This window comes from Cibotium barometz, chromosome 8, assembly GCF_041138505.1.
Source record: "Cibotium barometz isolate CiBa-2024 chromosome 8, ASM4113850v1, whole genome shotgun sequence".
Taxonomy (NCBI): domain Eukaryota; kingdom Viridiplantae; phylum Streptophyta; class Polypodiopsida; order Cyatheales; family Cibotiaceae; genus Cibotium; species Cibotium barometz.
The window spans coordinates 51,471,911-51,493,207 of NC_141053.1; the positions used below are offsets into that span (position 1 = coordinate 51,471,911).

The 21,297-nt window shown below is 46.6% G+C and overlaps 2 protein-coding genes across 2 annotated transcripts in view; both read left to right on the top strand.

Annotated features, from left to right (window-relative positions):
- Nucleotides 1-1,076: 1,076 nt before the first annotated feature.
- Nucleotides 1,077-21,297, top strand: part of LOC147636384 (putative ADP-ribosylation factor GTPase-activating protein AGD9) — an 89,789-nt gene continuing 69,568 nt past the window's right edge. Inside the window, exon 1 of the mRNA XM_086801825.1 lies at nt 1,077-1,408. Coding sequence (XP_086657951.1) covers nt 1,340-1,408 — 69 coding nt within the window. The 5' untranslated portion in view covers nt 1,077-1,339. The remainder of the gene's footprint in view (nt 1,409-21,297) is intronic.
- LOC147636385 (uncharacterized) lies at nt 2,404-6,300 on the top strand. Its single transcript, XM_086801823.1, has 3 exons — nt 2,404-4,154; nt 4,285-4,600; nt 4,708-6,300. Exons 1-3 carry the CDS (start codon nt 2,695-2,697, stop codon nt 5,041-5,043), a joined length of 2,112 nt encoding a protein of 703 aa, XP_086657949.1. The 5' UTR covers nt 2,404-2,694; the 3' UTR covers nt 5,044-6,300.

A 21,297-nucleotide genomic window follows, 5' to 3' on the forward strand; every position in this document is an offset into this window, starting at 1 on the left:
GAAAATATAAGCCCAATTAATAATTAAATTAATCCCACAAATATTAAACAGGCACAAACCATCACCAACTCATGACTACCAGGTGTAAGTACCCCAGGAATCACCCTGCCATACAAAACTAACTGAAATAATCATAAACGGCCCCAAGCATACGTTATATACCGCACATATTAATATTTATAGTGGTGTCACCCACGATATTAACCTAGCCGGCATGACGCAAGAGTAACCTAGGCGTCCCCAAATTACTCAAGAGGGGAAAATAATATTCTTAAAGAGGACTTAAAATATATTCTCATGACAAAGAAGCTTCCTGCCTTGACTACAGTGACAAATATCCTTTTGAGTAGAAGAAAATCCACCTAGCAAAGCCTACTGTCGAGTCTAATGATTTTATGCCTTTTTCATTTGGCTAAAAAGGTAAGGAGGCAGTTTTCATATAAAATGTCTCGAACTATAATATAATTTGTCATCGGAACTTACTTTTTCGGCTTTGCTGTAAGCACATCTTTACATAATATATAAAGTTTCTCATGTTGATCTTTAAAAATTATTTATTTTAATATTCAAATTTTCATCATTGGTAAAACTATTTTTAAACTTTAATTTTAGAATTTGTTTTAATTTAAATAGTTCCATAAGTAATAGCAATAAAATCGTAGATTTTATTTCAATAGAAATTAGTTAATTGATTGAAAAAAGTGAATATGTCACTAGGAGACCCTCACATTTGAAGAATGCGAGGGTCAAATTCTATTTGCTATTAATGAATGAGCGAGAGGGAAGACGTGATGCCTAAAAACCTTAGAAGAGCTTTTAGTTTTTGGGTTATGATTTAATTCTTCTGGCGACTTTTGGAAACAACCAATTTCTGGAGATGTATAAGAGTGCGTAGCCGTGGGGGAGAGAGAGAGAGAGAGAGAGAGAAAGAGAGAGAGAGAGAGAGAGAGAGAGAGTGTTGTCGGTAGGGAGAGATAAGAGGGGGAGAGTGGTGTAGGCAAAAGGAAACAGAAAGAAAGGAAGTTATATTAAACGTCTTTAAAAGACCAGTGGGTCTATGAGACCAAAAGTGATATAATAGATAGATAGAGAGAGAGAGAGAGAGAGAGAGAGAGAGTGGTACACGCAAAGGGAAGGAGGGGGAGAGAGAGAATAAATACAATTTATTTTAGGTATGTTAGGTCTAAGGTAGAACCTTAATTCATTAATCACACGTAGTTCGATTAAATATATATGTAGACTGAATAATATATGTGTGTGAAGAATATATAACTATGGGATTTGTATTGTAATTTGCCTGCGTTTTCGTTCCCACTGCGCGCTCTCTCTCTCTCTGGCCATGGCCGCAGAGGAGGCTCTTGATCGCGACACTCTTTTTCGCAAGCTCAAGTCCAAGCCCGAAAACAAGGTATTCTTCATTCTCTCTGAACGTTTTGCTTGTTTTTTCTGGCAGATTTTCTCCTTTTCTAAATTGCCCAAATTTTAATTGATGTTAGTCTTAATGTTTTAAACGGACGGAAGATATAAAGGTTTTTTTTGGACAAAACAGGGATGTTCACAAAACCCTAGCCGGAAAAATTGAGGTTTACATTTTTGCCATCAGGAAGAATTCATTTTTTGTATCTGGGATAACCTTTTTTAGATCTTTGGTTTTTAGGCAGGAAGACATACAGTGAAGCAAACAACTGCTTTTACTTGATCATGTATGTATTTATGCTATATGTATGTGTGTGCACTTGTGCATGTGTATGTATATTTGTATGTATGTATGTGTATTTGTGCGTGGGAGTATATATGTATATATATCCAGAGAAGATTAAGAGGAAGCTATGTGTGTATTTATGTATATATGCATGTGTCTGTGGTTGCACATTGAATATGTATGCATGTATATCAAGAGGAAGCTTTGCAATATAGTCATCACCATTTTCCCTCAAACATCTGTCACCTGTGTATATGAAGGCTGCTTGCAAGGCTAAAAAAGAAAGGTTTGAAATACCTTCACTTGTTAAGTTTCAAGTTTTTGATGTTCAGTAATCCCTCCACGATTAGCATGGCTTTGGATTGGAGTGCATCAAATCATGCCCTTGTAATGCATCTGCAGAACAGGTTTACTCTATCCTCATAGGGGCTTGGGACAAAGGATAGATTCAAGAGAGGTTGTTGAAGCAAAAAGGAGTCCTCCTTTGATTTATTCACAGGGTGCAATCTAAGGCGGCCTTCTCAGCTTTACTGTGTGAAATGAGACCGCATGAAGAGGATTAGATGGAGCTAAAATGCTTCTAGATATTCTCCTCTAGCTGGGGTGGGGTCATAGTTTCAGAAACGGCGTTTCTGGAGCACTTTCCACGTTTCGGAAACGTTTCCAGAAACGGAAACGGCGTTTCCAGCTTTTATTTTTTCCAGGGTTTCAAAACCCGCGTGCTCTCTTCGCCGGCATTTTTCGCCTTCTTTCCGCTGCCTGTTTGGAGCTGCTCTAGCCATCTACCTTGCCCTCTACTCCTCTACCTCCACATCAGCCCTCTACCACGCCCTCTACCTCTCTACTTGGGGCCTCCACCTTTGCCATCTAAGCTCTACCAAGCAAGAAGGAGTCACACCTTGCTCGCAGCCTGCAGGACCAGAAAAACAGCCTCCACTTCTCGAATCTCTCCGAGTCTTCCGACCTCGAACCGCACAAGTAAGTTAAGTAACATGGCTCGGACTCCGGATCCTTTTTGGCAGCATGTGGAGCAAGTGGGGGCTTATGCAGGATCTGGTGGCTCCAGGAAATGGAGATGTAAATATTGTGGGTTGGTCAAAACGGGGAGTGTCACCCGTGTGAAGGACCATCTTGCTCATGTTCCAAACAAAGATGTAGGGCCATGCCCCTCTGTTCCTCTAGATGTTCGGAAAAGCCTTGAAATGTGGAGGCAAAAGCGTTTTGCCATTCCCGAAGAGGAAGTATCTACAGCAATGGGTGGTCAAGAGCATGAAGCTGGTTCAAGTCAAGCAGCAGCAGCAAAGAGGGCTAGAGGCAGAGACACAGGATCAGATTTCTCCTCAACCTCAGTGTCGGGTGTGCATGCAAGGAGGACTCCTTTGCCAGGTGATGTATCACATTCACAAGACACCCCTCCAATAAATACTGTACAAAGGGCTAGCATCCAAGCAGGATTTCAAAAGCAAGCAATTGCAGAGGCAACTAGGGAGCTCACCCGGATGTTCATACGGTGTGCCATTCCCTTTCATGTGGCCAAGACAAATCAATGGAGGAAGACCATGAGGGCCATCAGCCGCATTGGATGCGAGTGGGATGGGCCTACATCTGAGGCTCTGCGGACACGAGAGCTAAAGCGGGAAAAATCATGCATAGAAGTGCAGCTAGAGCCCTTGAAGGAAACATGGAAAAAGTATGGCTGCACTATATTGTGTGATGGGTGGTCAGATGTACGCAGGAGAAATGTATACAATGTTTTGGTGTCATGCTGCAAAGGCACTATGTTTTTGAAAGCCATTGATGCCTCCCTCCCAGGTCTCACAGTTACAGGTGCATTTATTTGGACACATATAAGGGAGGCTATAGTGCAAGTTGGGCCTGAGAATGTTGTGCAGGTGGTGACAGATAATGGAAGTAATTGTAAGTCTATGGGCTCTATGCTAGAGGATGAATTTCCAGCCATTGTGTGGACCCCTTGTGCATCACATAGCCTCGACTTATTGATTGAGGACATAGGTCAAATACAATGGGTTGAAGCCATCTTTTGCACCGCACGAAGCATGGTGAAGTTTGTGAAGAAGAGGCCAAAAGTCTTGAGCATGTATCGGGCCTACAGCACTCTTGAGCTATTGCAGCCTGCAGCCACCAGATTTGCATACATGTTCATTGTGCTTGAGAGACTCCTGCGAGTCCACAGAGAGTTGGTACGCACTGTCTACTCAAATGAATGGCTAGAGTGGGATGAGAGAGAGAGCCCCAAGGCAAGAGCTTTTGTGCGTGATGTCATGAGAGAGGAGTGGTGGGTAGAGGTTGAGGGGTTGATCAAAACTCTCAACCCCATCTACACAGTGTTACGCATTACAGACATGGAGGGCAGTACTCTAGGCCTTTTATACGAGTACATGGACAAGATTGGGGAGGCTCTCAACAAGCAAGACTACTTGAGAGCAGAGCAGTAAGTCTCCTCAGTCATGGCTACCCTTGCTTTACTTCTTATCTTTATTTTACTCTTGAGTCTTTACATTGGTCTCGACTCTTGACTCTTGTTTTTTGTCCTTTTTTATCTTATGGTTTGATCTCTAAAGGGTTGATGAAATCAAGGCTGTGTGGAATCGGCGATGGGATTGGTTTCACAGGCCGATTCATGCAGTAGCACATGTATTGCATCCTTTGTGGCGAGATGAGGAGCAATACGAGAACGAGGAGCTAGAAGAAGGCTTCATGACATACATGAGGAACTTGACATCTGGTAATGTGCACATGCTGAAATGTATAGAGGATGATCTCTTGGCCTTTCGCAACCAGACAGGGAGCTTTGGTCGAGAGACTACAAAGCTTCGAGAGACTCAGCTACAGCCTGTCTCATGGTGGGAGAAGTATGGAAATTGTGCTCCCACGCTGGTAATTCACTACCCTTAACTACAGTTTACATAGTACACTGTACAATGTGCATCTTTCTTGTTTCCACTTAGTTCTAATTTCTAATTGTATGTGCATTTCAATAACAGAAACGCATCGCCATTCGAGTGCTCTCACAGGATTGCAGTTCGGGTCCATGTGAGAGGAATTGGAGCACTTGGGCCCTCTTCCATACAAAGAAGAGGAATAGGCTGAGTACCGCTCAGCTAGAGCGGTTGGTGTTTTGTCATTGCAACCTCCAGCTCCTTGAGAGGAATGCCCGACATCCGGAGCCTTCACAGGTGAATGTGGATAAGATCGACATCATGAGGGAGAGGTTCATCCCAGAGATCCCACGGAATGAGCGTGATATGTACACCTTGCTTTATGAGGAGCTGACAGTGCCGAGCCACAACACCCGCTGCACCACCCATTCTCAGAGGTAGAGGGGGGGATCCATCGCTTCCACTTCAGCAGAGGCAAGAGGACCATGATCCTACCATTTCTTCATCTGAGCCTGACTCTCATGAGTCGGAGGATGACTCCTCCATGGATGATCTTGATGAGTGATTTTTGGAGCACTTAGCTCTAGGATTTTGTCATGCCAGCAGCTGCTGCCAGCCTGCCAGCCACATGGATATTTTTTGATCATGTTTTGTATTTACTATAGTCTATACATATGGATTATGGATGATGGATGATGGATGATGGATCTTGTTTTGTATTGACTCTTTTCAGGCTTGAGCCTACAGTTGTCATTTCTGAATTTTGATCTATCATTTGAGTCTTTGACATTGAAGTTTTGAACTTAAGCAAAGATGTATTTTTCAAGCTTTTGTAATGTTTTTATTAATTATATATGTATGTATTAAACCCTAAAACCGAAACTCCGTTTCCCCGTTTCTTCCCGAAGGCCGAAACTCCGAAACTCCGTTTCCCGCCGTGCTCCGCACCCCCGTTTCCGAAACTCGTGGAAACTATGGGTGGGGTGGAGACGAGCAAACCATAAGGTGGTGGGTGCATGTTATACTCTCTTTGGCTGGAAGTAGTTGGAGTTATGCCCCCTGTCGAGCCATGTTTTTTGGCTAGAGAGACAGACCCCTCATGCTATCAAGGCCTCACTCTGCTAGCGCCTAACAAGAATAGAGTTTTCTTGCTTGTGAAGCAGTGGGTGAAAGAAGTTTTTCTTCAATAGAGGCCAGACCTGCTTAAGCTGACCTTCAAGCTCAATCTGTAAGCGTGTGTCTTGGTTCTCCTTGCTTTTCTTGGAACTCCTTGCACAAGTACTCTCTAGGGAGAGGCGAGTGATCACAAGTTGGCGGAGGGGTGCAAAGTGGGGAATCCTCAAATAGATTCCCATCCTAGCATCACTAATGAAGTGAAGCCCTCCTTGAAAGGCTTTGTTACATTGGCGTAGCTGGAAGCTTCTTAATTGTGGTTAGGTGTGTGTAAATTGCTGATTATGGAAAGAGCTGGACAGGAGAAGACATTGCGAGAGAAATGGAGCATACACAACACACTGGATGGGGTTCCAATCATCCCAAACTAGATAGAATCATCAAGGTAAAAGCAAAGAAGATGACGGAAGATTTGTATGAAAATCAAGATGGTGGTTCAAGATGATTTACGAAAGCAAGTCATGGTCAAAGTCTAGGAAAAGGAAGTCTAGCAAATAACAATCGAAGTGGAGAAGAAAAAGAAAATTGAGCCGGTTAGAGTTGAAGTCAAGGAAAAGGAGTAGAGGCAATCAAGGCCCTACATATTTGTGTGGGCAGTTTAGTTGAAAAATGGTACATGGATGGAGACGAGGAGGGGTACTTAGGAGTCGAATTAGTCAAAGACATGCCAATGATACAGTGGGATGCGGTCTATTCTAGAGTTTCACGACAAGGCAATTATGTAATAATTTCTCAGTGAACCAAATTGGAGAAGATTGAGCTGCTCAAACATTTAAAGATACTCAAAGGTACCAAGACGTGGATTGCACGTTCCTAAAAGGTGAATTTGGGCATGTTCTTGTATTCATCTAGTTATATATATATATATATTACTAAAGAACTAACTTCAATGCCCGCCCCAACCTACAGAATTAGCCAAAGTTCAAGCACTGCATTGTAAAGAAGGAAACCGCGAGGGAATATTCTCATTGAACCAAAATCCCAACCCCAACACAAACGCAAACCCATATTAAAACCTAGTTATTCTAGGGATGCGCTTTGAGATGATTGCATTTGATGCTTGGCATTGTAGATCTAAGATTGGTATGACTTTTCTTTTTGTGGGAAGTTTTTCTTTTGTTGGAACTCCATAATGTTGTTAAGATTAATATTGATTAATGTTGGAGTATGCACAGGCGGAAACACACACACACACACACACACACACACACACACACACACACATATATATATATATAGATAGATAGATAGATAGATAGAGAGAGAGAGAGAGCGTCTACTAAAGACCTGTTATTGTCAGAATACGCAGCGGAGATGATGACCAGATCTGGGAACACGAGAGCAAAAAACGCATGCAGAAAAACAGCACAAGAGAGAGAGAGAGATGTAGGCGTGTAACTCTACTTTGATATACACAAGAAGATCCCGGTGTTGGTACAATGAGTGGTATGGGGTTGTAACTCTACTCTGATATACACAAGAAGATCCCGGTGTTGGTAAATAGGCCCCCACATGAGCAGTCGGCCTGCTGTAGGCAGCCGATTGTTGCTGAATCTCCACGACCAGCTAAAAACAGCCAGTCGGCCAGTGTGTCAGCAGTCGGCCATCTCAGTAAGGGAGTCGTGGACTAGTGCCTTCAGTCGGCCAGCTACTGGGCCCTCCCGCCACCTCAGGGCTGCCTCCCAAGCCACAGAAAAAATGGGAAAAATAGGAGAAAAATACGAAGAGTGGGGAAAAATGATAAAACACCTGATAAGGGCGGGCACACCCACAACAAAGGCCCTGGTGTATAAATCTAGACAGGAGATGACTTCTAACACCCCCTCTTAGCTCCTGGCTGTGAAACCAACCACATGGAGCTGGGGTGCCGCCTGAGCAAATCCTGAGAGAGCGACTTCGTGAAGAGGTCCACCGTACTGTCCTCCGTCGAACAGAACTCTAGCAAGATGTCATCAGCAACGATCTGTTCACGAACAAAGTGCCTCTGGATGACCATGGGTTCCTCCAGTGGAAGCCCAAACCTGCTATGCAACCTCTGCATCCTCACCACCTCACAAGCAGCATCACAAGCAGCTCGGTACTCTGCCTCTGTGCTCGACAAGGCAAAAGATGACTGCTCGTTACTGCTCCATAAAACTGCTCCTGGACCTGAAGTAGATCTCCTCGTGTCCGGATCTCCTCCCCAAACCGAGTCACTCCAATCGTGGAGTCGGCGGACTCCATCTAACAATCCCCCTCCTGTGTACAAGAGTCCATGATCCTTCGCAAGGCGCAAAAACCACAGGAAACGCAATCCTGTCTCCCAAAGAGTCATCCGCAACCATGAGCTCAACTGCCTCATCAGGAAGCTCCCATCCAATTTGGTGTCCATCAACCAGATCAATGAACCATACAGCTTCTGAGTCAAAGAGGCATCACACTGCTCACAAGGATCAACACCTGTTACGGTGCACAAACAAGTCCTGGAAACCTTTTGAAGACCACGCAAGGCCTTCTGAAACCTGTCAACCACCCCCTCTGAATCCGGAACCACAAAGCCTGGAGAAACCACCTCCTTCTGCAAGTAATCAGCTGCCACCTGCCTGGCTTTCCGAAAGGTCCCCGTGGAAAGAACATCCTCATCTACTGGAGGTTCTTTGTCCCGAATACTACGAGACATCAGAGCATAAGTTACCTGTTCAGTTTCCTCTGACTGATGAACACAAGAACTACTAACATCAGTACTGGAGAGTTCCTGCCAACTGCTGCCATCTACTGGCAAGCTGTCATGTGCATAAGCAATGCCATGGACCTTCTCAAGGCTAAATCCAGAAGGGGGCAAACAGATAAAGACCATGAACCAATAGAAGATAGGTAGAACCAGAATGTAGGAGCATTAGGTGTAGCATCTGTGGTGGACATGGAGCAGGACAAGTGGGATCATGGAGGGAAGCAGACGGCTGAAGCGCATGATCCAGATAAGGGCTGTCGGCCGATTCCAGAGGGGCCAGGGGCTGAAGCGCATCATAAAGACAAGAGCATCTAATAAAAGTACTTGCGTGTTGGTATTTTCTGGCAGGGCTGCTGGCTGACCAGCAGTCGGCCAGTTCCCCAAGGATCCCAAGGGCTATAAATAGGCCCACTTGCTCATTGTTCTAGGCATTCACTCCCTCTAGGGGTGTGAGTCATTAGGGGTTCCATAGGGGACAGATTTTGGTGTGTTCCCACCTTTTATGTAAGGCAGCCCATGGCTGCAGATTTAGGTACCTTTTTGTACCATAGAATATACTGAATTTTCCAGCACCTCTCTCTCTCTACTCTCTCTCTATACCTGCGTTTTTGCATCAGATGGTTCTCAAGAGTGTTTAGGGCTGAAAGAAGACTCTCAGAGCTTCCGCGCATTACATTGGTATCAGAGCATCAGGCTTAGCAAAGCTAAACACTAATTCAGTCCCATATGATGGTGTACAGGTCCAAGGTACAGGAAAGTACACGGATGCGAAGCCCAAGGCAAGGAGCACAGAATCGGGAAGAACTCCCAGGAGGTTTGTTGGTGGTGTTCCACAGTGCCAGATGGGGATGGCAGTTTCGTGAGCCAGATAAGTTCTCAAGCAACGGTCCCAAGGGAGGTTTGTCCTCCAAGGGTGATGTGAGAGTGCCAGACTCATTTCTCAGGAATGAAGACCAAGACGGTGTTCAGAGTCAGGGCAGGAATGGATTGTGGACTAGATGGAACAGATGCATAGATCTTCGTTGGAGACAGAGTGGTTTGGAGAACGTGCCGGGATTTCAGAGAAAAGGGTTTGCTAGGGATGAATGGATGACAGAGGGACTTCGGGAAAAGGATTGGGATGATGACAGTCATCCAAGAGCAGGTTGGATTCCCGTCATCAAGTTTAGCAGAGGGGGATGTCATGTGCATAAGCAATGCCATGGACCTTCTCAAGGCTAAATCCAGAAGGGGGCAAACAGATAAAGACCATGAACCAATAGAAGATAGGTAGAACCAGAATGTAGGAGCTTCAGGTGTAGCATCTGTGGTGGACATGGAGCAGGACAAGTGGGATCATGGATGGAAGCAGACGGCTGAAGCGCATGATCCAGATAAGGGCTGTCGGCTGATTCCAGAGGGGCCAGGGGCTGAAGCGCATCATAAAGACACGAGCATCTAATAAAAGTACTTGCGTTTTGGTATTTTCTGGCAGGGTTGCTGGCCGACCAGCAGTCGGCCAGCTCCCCAAGGATCCCAAGGGCTATAAATAGGCCCACTTGCTCATTGTTCTAGGCATTCACTCCCTCTAGGGGTGTGAGTCATTAGGGGTTCCATAGGGGACAGATTTTGGTGTGTTACCACCTTTTATATAAGGCAGCCCATGGCTGCAGATTTAGGTACCTTTTTGTACCATAGAATATACTGAATTTTCCAGCACCTCTCTCTCTCTCTCTCTCTCTCTCTACTCTCTCTCTATACCTGCGTTTTTGCATCAGATGGTTCTCAAGAGTGTTTGGGGCTGAAAGAAGACTCTCAGAGCTTCCGCGTGTTACATTGATGTCATGTGCATAAGCAATGCCATGGACCTTCTCAAGGCTAAATCCAGAAGGGGGCAAACAGATAAAGACCATGAACCAATAGAAGATAGGTAGAATCAGAATGTAGGAGCTTCAAAGCTATCCACCATCTGGCCGGAAAGCCTGCACCTACAGCGTATCCACACTTGAGTGGCCATTACCAGACTGCCACTCGTCACAACCTTGAGGACCTGGGGGAGAGAGTGCTGAAAGCTTGTAAACTCCATTCTTCACTCCTCCTTCCCAGACCACCTGGCCTGTTGCTTTGTCCCGAAGAGCAACAAAATGCTCATCAAACTCCACCCGTACGCCAGTCTTGCAAACCTGATGTACTGACAACAGATGAAAACCAAGTGTCGGAACATACAACACCTGGGAGGAATGCTTCCCCCCTCTGCCATTGGGAACTATCTCCATCCTGCCCTCACTGTGAACTGGGATAGTGGACGTATCCCCAGTAAGAGTGTGACTAGAAAGCCTGTAGAGATCCTGTAAACCGGAACGGGAAGGAGTCATGTGCCTGGAAGCACCACTATCGAGAATCCACTCCCGAGTAGAATCCTCCAATCTCCTCCCTGTCTGAAGAAAATGAAACATCGGTGTCCACCACCTCCAGGTGCACAAAAGCCGGAGTCTTCATGATTGCTACTGAGGAATCTTCACCCTTCTCGGTCTTCCGCTTGGGACACTGCCTCCAATAGTGGCCTTTCTCGCCACAATCATTACAGGTCCTCTCTGCCTTTAGTTTCTCACGGTGAGCGTCGGACTTCTTCTCAGAAGACTTCTCCGATGAAGCCTTCCCTTTGCCCGAGATACGGCCTTTCGACCGTTGGCCAGTTAAGGCCTCCGAACCTCCACCCTGAGGAGGGTTCGTGAATCGTTCCTCCTGGTCCAGGACCATGGGCACAAGCTCCTCCCACGTGATGGTGCTGAGCCAGCCACTAGTAATCAAAGACGAGTAAAATGCTGAGTACGAAGAGGGCAAGTGCGACAGCAACGTTATGGCCATATCCTGTGATGATATCTCCTTCCCAGCCTGAAGAACCTCTTGCTGAAGAGCATGCAGCTTGTTAATATGCTCCCGCATCGTGGACGACTTTGCAGGGCTCATAACCCGCATTTGTACTTCCAAGGAAATCCTCTTCATGGGCGATACCCTGTTGTAGAGAGAAGCCAAATGCTGCCATATACCCCTGGCCAGCGTCATATGCTTTACATGATTGATTACCTGTGGTGTGCAATTGAGAAAGATAAACGAACGGACCCTGGCGTTGACACGATCCCACATGTGTGTCTGAGCCGACCTCTCCTTTCAGGTTGACGGTAACTCCCCTTCCTCAACTTCCGGCCGTGGAACCCCAACAATGACGAAATCAGCGAGGTCGTAGGACTCCAGAACAGATTCCATCATAACCTTCCATATGCCGTAGTTACTCCCGTCCAACTGACGGTCCACCGGGAACGTGGGGAGTGTCGGGATCTTCACATGCCTCTCGGCCATTTCAAACAGATCTGCCATTGCGGGGATGTACTCTGAATAGGGTGGGTGGGTGGGAACAAAGAAGAACTAAAACCTGCAAGTGGCTGTCCAGCAAATCAGCCCGCCTTCCTCTTGCTTCTCCTCTTCCCAAACAGTCCAAAACAGTCCACCAATCAGCCACACAACAGTCCCCCTCTTGCTCACACAAATCCCAAGACCTATCTAGAGCCTAGGGCTCTGATACCATGTCAGAATACGCAGCGGAGATGATGACTAGATTTGGGAACACGAGAGCAAAAAACGCATGCAGAAAAACAGCACAAGAGAGAGAGAGATGTAGGCGTGTAACTCTACTCTGATATACACAAGAAGATCCCGGTGTTGGTACAATGAGTGGTATGGGGCTGGGGGCCTATTTATATGCCCCCACATGAGCAGTTGGCCTGCTGTAGGCAGCCGACTGTTGCTGAATCTCCACGACCAGCTAAAAACAGCCAGTCGGCCAGTGTGTCACCAGTCGGCCATCTCAGTAAGGGAGTCGTGGACCAGTGCCTTCAGTCGGCCAGCTACTGGGCCCTCCCGCCACCTCAGGGCTGCCTCCCAAGCCACAAAAAAAATGGGAAAAATAGGGGAAAAATACGGAGAGTAAGGGCGGGCACACCCACAACAAAGGCCTTGGTGTATAAATCTAGACAGGAGATGACTTCTAACAGCTACATGCGGAAGCTCTGAGAATCTTCTTTCAGCCCTAAACACCATCTAGAACATGCCGATGCAAAAACGTAGACAGAAGGGAGAGTAGAGAGAGAGAGAGATAGCTGGAAATTCAGTATTTCATATGGTACAAAAAGGTACATAAATCCTTGCAAATCTAGTCCTATTCTAGACCCACACCCAAAGGGGGAGTGAATGAATCTAACTATGAGCATTAGTGCCTTTATATAGGCCCTTGAAGTGACTAGGGGGCTGACTGACTGCAGTTAGACCAGCCGACATGACACTTTAGCTTCACGACCTGAATTTCCTTGCAGCCGATAGCAGCTTCTTGCACTTCTACATAGATGACAGGTCTTCCTTGTCCTTCTCCTAGTCCAACACTTGCCAAATCTGCACTTCATGCTCCAAAATCCTTGGTTCTAATCTCTTTTTCTGGCTGCCCCTTCAGGACTAGCTTCAGGACATGTCCATGGGCAAAAGCTTTGCACATGACATCCCCCTCTGCTAAACTTGATGACGGGATTCCAATCTGTTCTGTCATCAACCCATTCCTTTCTTGGAGTCCTTTTGTCATCCACTCCATCTATGGCAACCCTTTTCATTGAAAACCTAGCCCGGTCCCCAAATCCACTCTAACTTTGAAGAAGATCTATGCATCTGTTCCATCCAGTCCCCAATCCGTTCTTGCCTTGTCTCTGAACACCGTCTTGGTCTTCATTCTTGAGAAATGAGTCTGGCACTCACTCCACCCCTTGGAGGATCATCCTCCCTTGGAACTGTTGCCCGAAAGCCTTTCCTGGCTCATAGGACTGCCATCACCTTTGGGCTTTGTGGAACACCACCAACCAACCTCCTGGGAGTTCTTCCCGGTCTTGTGTTCCTTGCCTTGGGCCTCGTACTTGTGCACTTTCCTGTACCTTGGACCTGTACACCTTCATATGGGACTGAATGAGTGTTTAGCCTTGTTGAGCCTGATGTTACATGCGGAAGCTCTGAGAGTCTTCTTTCAATCCTAAACACCATCTAGAACATGCTGATGCAAAATCGTAGACAGAAGGGAGAGTAGAGAGAGAGAGAGAGAGAGAGAGAGAGAGAGAGAGAGACAGAGAGAGAGAGAGAGAGGTAATTGGAAATTCAGTATTTCATATGGTACAAAAAGGTACATAAATCCTTGCAGCCATGGGCTGCCTTCTAGAAAAGGTAGAATTCCCTAAATCTAGTCCTATTCTAGACCCACACCTAAAGGGGGAGTGAATGAATCTAACTATGAGCATTAGTGCCTTTATATAGGTCCATAGGGGGCTGACCGACTGCAGTCGGACCAGCCGACAGGACACTTTAGCTTCACGACCTGAATTTCCTTGCAACCGACAACAGCTTCTTGCACTTCTACGCAGACGACCGGTCTTCCTTGTCTTTCTCCTAGTCCAACACTTTCCAAATTTGCACTTCATGCTCCAAAATCCCTGGTTCTAATCTCTTTTTCTGGGTGCCCCTTCAGGACTAGCTTCAAGACATGTCCATGGGCAAAACCTTTGCACATGACAAGACCCAATGGGCCTATGAGACCAAAGTGATACAATAATGTCCATGGCATATCTCATCATGGATTGGAAAATAAAACAGAAAGAAAACATAAACATAGCTATCTCACTGGGGTGATACAAAACTGTCCATGGAAACTCATCATGGAATACTAAGAACATAGAAACATGAGAGCAGTATCAGCTCTGCGTAGATGGTATACCACTCTCCAAAATATCAAGCATGGGGCTAATGAGTATGGCCGAGAGGTCTCCCTCAGCTATGTCACGTGGAAAGGTAGCTCGATGGCGGTGGAGCATGTCCTAGATTTGGAGCTGATGAGGTGATCGTGGCCGACGACCGGGGGGCCGGGGTCGTCGAGCATGCTGCAGTGTGGAGGCTCGTTCTGAGGTAACTCCTCTCGAGGGAGGTGGGTCCGGAGTAGCTCTTGTATGGTCCACAAGATCCACTAAATCGGTGTCCACCACCTCTTGGGTCTGGAAGAAATTGGTGATGGTTGGCCGGTGAGGGAGGGGGCAGGTGGTTGGGGCCGAAGCTCTCTCAAGAAGGTGTCCCTGTGTAGGAAGAGGCCTAGGCAACGTTGGTCCTGGAAGTCAATGATCCTGGAGAGTGGACCAAATCCCTCACGAAATAGATAGGGAAACCTCCCATGGATCTTATAGTATACTGGGCACCAACATATGTAATGCTCCTCTGTCTCAACCTCTGTGTGGCATAATCGGCAGATCCCCTCCTCTCTGGGTCTCCGTATGAGCTTCTCGGCTCTGAAGATGCGCTTAGCTCTACCTGTCTCCACTCTGAGGCAGTGGAGTGAAACCCGTATCTAACCAATCGCAATCCGCATGGCATGGGACATGTGAACAGTCAAGTAGCCCGGTTGCAGGATGAATCCATCCTCAGTGAGTGTGAGGAAGTGATCTCTGTATAAGTGCATCTTCGTGGGGAGCTCCAAAGGTGTGATCCTTGTGCAATGGGTGTTGAGGCTGAGAAGATCTAACTGGATAACCTGGTTGGTATCCTTGTGAGAGAGCCGGAGAAAAGGGGAGTCCAAACTGTACTAAAGGAGGTAATACAATGCGTAGGGATTGGATACAAGACAAGTGATGAGGGAGGCCCTTTATATAGGAAGACAAGAAGCTGGGGCTGACTGCTCACGACTAGCATAAATGAGAGAAAAAATATATAATCCCCAAATAAAAGGGCCGGTTCCCACACTGAGATGCACAATATTCTAACTCCCCCTCTGTAGCTCATAGTGTGCAAAAGTCTTAAGAAGATTAAGCTGATGAAGATGCAAGCATGGATGCTCCAGTATTGCATAGTACCGGGTACACCTTGGAAAGAGCACCTATCAACCTGACTCCCCGAAACAGAATGCCACTGTGAACAACAAAGAAATTTGCTTGGCTTCGAATTCCGACACCAATGTGCAGTGAACTCCAAGTATACAGAATGATGAGCTCACGGATATACAACGCCCATAATCTCCCAACAGTGGACTGTGAACACATCACGTCAAACGGTTCCCATGCACTAGAAAATGGAGCTGCTAACAATTCTCTCCCACCCACAAGCCTCATCTAGCTGGAAGCACATGGGGGAAACTATTTGTATAACGAGAGAAGAACACCATCCTGGTCCTCCCAAGCCGGAAGCACCCTGGGAGCCCTAGATGAGTCACTAGAAGTATTTGTATCATTGTCCTGTGTTGTGTCTTTGCCCTTCTTCTGACATGAAGACTTACCCTTGCCCTTGCCCTTCTTCTTCTTCTTGGACAAGTAGTCCTTAGACAAATGTCCTCTCTTCCCACACGAGTAGCAAAACAACTCAGACCTTTCTTTTGTACTGAAGCAAGTGCCTGATTCGGACTATTAAGAGACACCTTGATCTTACCTTGAGAAACGAGGACGGACTCTTCTTTCAAAAGAAGGGAACTGAGGTCATCAAAATCCAGTTGATTGGTTGTGACCTGACAGCTCAAAGCCCGAGAAACCACACCATACTCAGGGGGGAAGCTTTGTGAGGATAAGTGTAGCCAACTGAGCGGAGGACAAGGTAGCACCCATTGCTAGGAACTGGTCATGGATAACCTTGGCCTTTATAAGAAACGACTGCATAGAAATACTAATAGGAAATACCAGACTGTAGAATTGCCCTTGCAAAGTAACTGTCCTCATCGATGAATCTCGAGCATAGAGATCCTCCAACTAGGACCAAACTTGACGTGCATTGGCAAGAGTTTGCACGGCTGGTGAGACCTCCTTCGTAATAGTCCGCACAAGCACTTAGTGCGCCTTCAAATCACGATTCTCCCAATGTTGTAATTCCGCAAGGAGTTCATGCTCTTGAACTTGGGTCCAATGCCTCGAGTTCTGAGGACGCTTGGGCTTTGTCTCATTGCCTTGAACAATCTCCCACAAACCCTTATGGATGAATGGGATCCGCGTATTCAGCTTCCAATGAGCATAGTTGGTTCCGTCCAACTTGTCCTCCTTGTTCGCAAGGGGGGAGCCATATCCACAGCAATGAAGTATGTTGCAAAAACACAAGTCTCATTACTCCAAGACTTCTCTCGAGCACTTTCCAACGGAGCAAGGCACGAGGACCAATCAGCCCCCTCTCAAATCTGAGAGAGAAAGGAGCTGGACAGTGGCAAAACAGTCCACCAAAACACACCGGAAACACCCAACCAGAGGGAAGGGAAGCCGAGGAAGTAGGAGGGTTGTCGGGGTTGCCTGTCGGGTTGCACCATGCACAAATAAACCACCTCTAGAAGCTGTCCCTGCTGTAAAATAGCCCACACTCCTCGCAAAAAAACTGCTGCAAACGCTTAGGAGAGCAAAACGCAGCACCTCCAACATAGCACCTGGGCACCCAGCAGGGAGCACGGCAGGAAGAAAACGTTGAGAGGAAGGAGGGCAAGCAGGAGAAAAATGCAGCCACCTGGTTGCTCCAGAAAACGCAGCACTTCAATAAGAACATAGCACTCTAGAAAATGCAGGAGGAGAGGGAATCAAAACGCAGATGATGGGCAGCCGGGACCTAGTCGTCTGATACCATGTTGGAGTATGCACAGGCGGAAGCGACAAAGAAAGAGAGAGAGAGAAAGAAAGATATATTAAGCGTCTACTAAAGACCCAATGGGCCTGTGAGACCAAAGTGATACAATAATGTCCATGGCATATCTTATCATGGAATGGAATATAAAACAGAAAGAAAACATAAACATAGCTATATGTCACTGGGGTGATACAAAACTGTCCATGGAAACTCATCATGGAATACTAAGAACATCGAAACATGAGAGAAGGGGAGAGAGCAATTTGTTGACAAGATCACCTTTATTAGGCAAGAGGCTTACAATGGCAATAGCTAGCAGATGGGTAATACAATGTGCAGGGATTGGATACCACAAGTGTGATGAGGGAGGCCCTTTATATAGGGAGGCTGGAAGCTGGCTGACTACATATGGAGCTGGCCGACTACTTCCACCTATGCATACTCCAACCTGGTATTAGAGCATAGACAAAGAAAGAGAGAAATGAAATGAAATGATATATTAACGTCTTCAAAAGGCCAAAATGACCTATGAGACCAAAAAGGTTACAACAATTGGTGGATCTGATACAATGTCTGTGTAAGGAAAGCTAAAAACAATTAAACAACTAACTGAAACTGAAACAACTATGAGGAAAAGTACAGTACCAGGAGCTCCTAATGGATAACATGTGGGAGGAAAACTCCAGCAACAAAGGTAAGCATCATACACATCACTATCCAAAGATGTCTCTCATCGGTCGATGGCGGATATCCTCAATGTCCTCCATGGTGAGTACTCTGACTGGACGTCTCCCATGCCGTGCTAGTATGGTCCTGATCCTCTGTTGTAGTCTCAAGAGGCTTTTATTAAGATCAATTGTTGACAAGAGAAAGAGCAATTGTTGACAAGATCACCTTTATTGAGAGAGAAGGAGAGAAAGAGCAATTGTTGACAAGATCACCTTTATTAAGCAAGAGGCTTTTACAATGGCAATAGCCAATAGATGGGTAATACAACGTGCAGGGATTGGATAGAAGACAAGTGACGAGGGAGTCGTTCCCACACACAAAGATGCACAATATTCTAACAATTAGTGTGGGAATAAACTTGTGCTAGGTGGTGGTGTAAACTAGCACTCCAGTGTGTGAATATAGGTTTAAATAATGCAACTTTAGTGTGTGTGTAAACAACTGCTAGTGTTTAGGTTTGTGTGTGTGTAGGAATATCATCTTAGAAGTAAGCAATGATGTGTAAAGTTGACACCTCTTAGGGACACTTGGCATTATGCCTTGACATGTAGCATGTGTGAAGGCAGCATATGCACACACCTTGTAAAGGGGCCTCTCCTATAAAAAGGACCAAGTATCATAATACAAATATGCTTTCCACGACTCATGTGTAACACAATTAGTCCCCTTATTAATCCTTTGTTAACGTGTTGATTATATTGTTGGTCAACATCACTCTCTCTCTCCATCAGTTGTGCTCCTTGTCCACTCTCAACTGGGACAAATAGTTGGTATCAAAGCTCGCGGTCACCTCGGAGAACTAGTCGCTGTCTCACAGAGTCGCTTGTCACCGAGCTGCTACCTCCACAGTTGAGCATCGTCGCTTCAGAGCTAGCGTCGTGTGGAGCCTCAACCACAGTGGGCGTCACCACTGACTTTGCCGCTAGTCAGCCTGGGCAGCGTGAGTGGACAAGGTCTGCCCATTTCAGCGGCATCGCCCGATTCTGCTCGTCTCAGCCATGCTGGCCATGAGTTGCCGCCTTTGCCTTGTTGTTTTGAGTGGCCACTTTTGTGGAGTGCAATCACCGACTACCGATGCCCTGTTTTGAGTGGTTTTTTGTTTTGTACCTAGCACTAACCCATGGGGTTAGGGACTAATCCAACAGGGTTAGGAGAGCCTTGGGATTAGGAAAAGAAGGTGGATTTAGGTGGCTACTAGGGTTCAAATTTAATAAGCACTATATGAGTGAGTCTTGGGTTATTATGGTTTGGACCTAGACCAAGGGGCTTACTCTTGCCATGGACATGGCAGATCACGGGTAGTCTTGCTAAGGGCCCGTGTGGGCACGCACGGGTGGTATTGGACACTAGGGCTGACTGGCATGGACTCGTGGGAGTGGAACCTTAGCCTCTGGCTCGAGGGAGGTTGAGCTTGCGTGCACCTCTTTTATTTGGTTTTTTGAATCTTGTTTATGCTTGTGTATTAGGTGATCCTTGGGAGGAGCCTTTTGCAGTTGGTATCGGAGATTTGTATGCATGTGTGCGGGTGAAATTGTCCTTCTTTTTTGAAAGAAACCCTAGGTTCTCTGAATTGTCAGTGCTATAGATTGGTTGTGTTTTTTCATGGTGTATGTGGTCACTTTGCATGGTCTGTGCCAGGCATGCAAAGATGAGGCGACTATGTGCAAATTCCATGGGATATGCAGCAAGCAATTGGTTATGCTTTGAGCTGGGAGATCAACATCAGTCGGACAAAAGGTGTTGGTAACTCTGGATTGGGTCATGGCGGGAGGTAGGTACTGTTAGAAGTCATCTCCTGTCTACTTTTATACACCAGGGCCTTTGTTGTGGGTGTGCCCGCCCTTATGAGGTGTTTTATCATTTTTCCTCACTCCCCGTATTTTTTTCCCTTTTTTTCCCCATTTTTCAGTGGTGTGGAGGGATGCCAGAAGTTGGCAGAAGACTCTGGTGGCTGGCCGACTGCCCATTCTGCAGTCGTGTGGCTGGCCGACTGCCCAGACATCAGTCGTGGAGTATTTTACGGCTGGCCGATTGGATGTATGCAGTCGTGGACTTCTGTACTGCTGGCCGACTGCTGATGCAGTCGTGGAGTGCTTTTACAGCAGGCCGACTGCTCACATGGGGCATATAAATAGGCCCCATGCCCCCACCACTTTCTCATTCAGTCATTTGCGGGATCTTGTGTATAGAGAAGAGTTTACACACCTATCTCTCTGTGTTTCTTGTGCTGCCTATTTTCTGCATTCTACTTGCTCTTGTCTGCCCAAGTTTGGTTATCATTTCCGCTGCATATTCTGACATGGTATTAGAGCCCTAGGCTCGTGATAGATCTTGGGAGTTTTTCTGAGCAAGAAGGGGAGCGTTAGGTTGCTGATTGGTGGACTGTTTTGGACTGTTTGGGAAGAGAAGGTGCAAGAGAAAGGCGGGCTAAAGGTGCTGGACAGCCACTTGCAGGTTTTACAGATTTTTTTTCCCACCCACCCACCCTTTCACTTTACTCCCCGCGATGGCAGATTTACTAGAGATGGCTGAGAAGCACGTGAAGATTCCGACTCTCCCCACGTTCCCAGTGGATCGTCAGTTGGACGGGTCCAATTACGGCATCTGGAAGGTCATGATGGAGTCTGTGTTGGAGTCATATGACCTTGCTGATTTTATCATCATCGGGGTTCCACGGTCGGAAGCAGAGGAAGGGGAGTTACTGTCGATGAGGAAGGACCGAGAGGCACAGGCACACATGTGGGATCGTGTCAACGCCAGGGTCCGGTCATTTATTTTCGTCAGCTGCACACCACAGGTGATCAATCATGTAAAGCACATGACGCTGGCGAGAGGCATATGGGAGCACTTGGCTTCTTTGTATAACAGGGTATCACCCATGAAATGGATCTCCTTGGAAGTGCAGATGCGGGTTATGAACCCTGCGAAGTCCTCGACGATGCGGGACACATTAACAAGCTGCAGGCCCTTCAGCAGGAAGTCCTACAAGCTGGGAAAGAGATATCATCTGAAGACATGGCCATCACTTTGCTGTCCCACTTGCCTGCTCAGTATTCTGCTTTCTATTCCTCGTTGATTACGAGTGGCAGGCTCAGCATTATAACCTGGGAGGAGCTTGTGCCAATGGTCTTGGACCAGGAGGAACGTTTCACGAACCCTCCTCATAGCGGAGGTTCGAAGGCCTTAACTGGCCAATGGTCGAAAGGTCGGAGTAACAACAAGGGCAAAGGGAAGGCTTCACTTGAGAAGTCTTCTGAGAAGAAGCCTGATTTAGAACGAGAGAAGCTGAAGGCCGAAAGATCCTGTAATGATTGTGGCGAGAAAGGCCACTATTGGAGGAAGTGTCCTAAGCGGACAGGGAAGAGTGCTGATTCCTCAGCCTCAGCTGCAAAGACTCCGGCATTTGTGCACTTAGAGATGGTGGACTCCGATGCTTCATCATC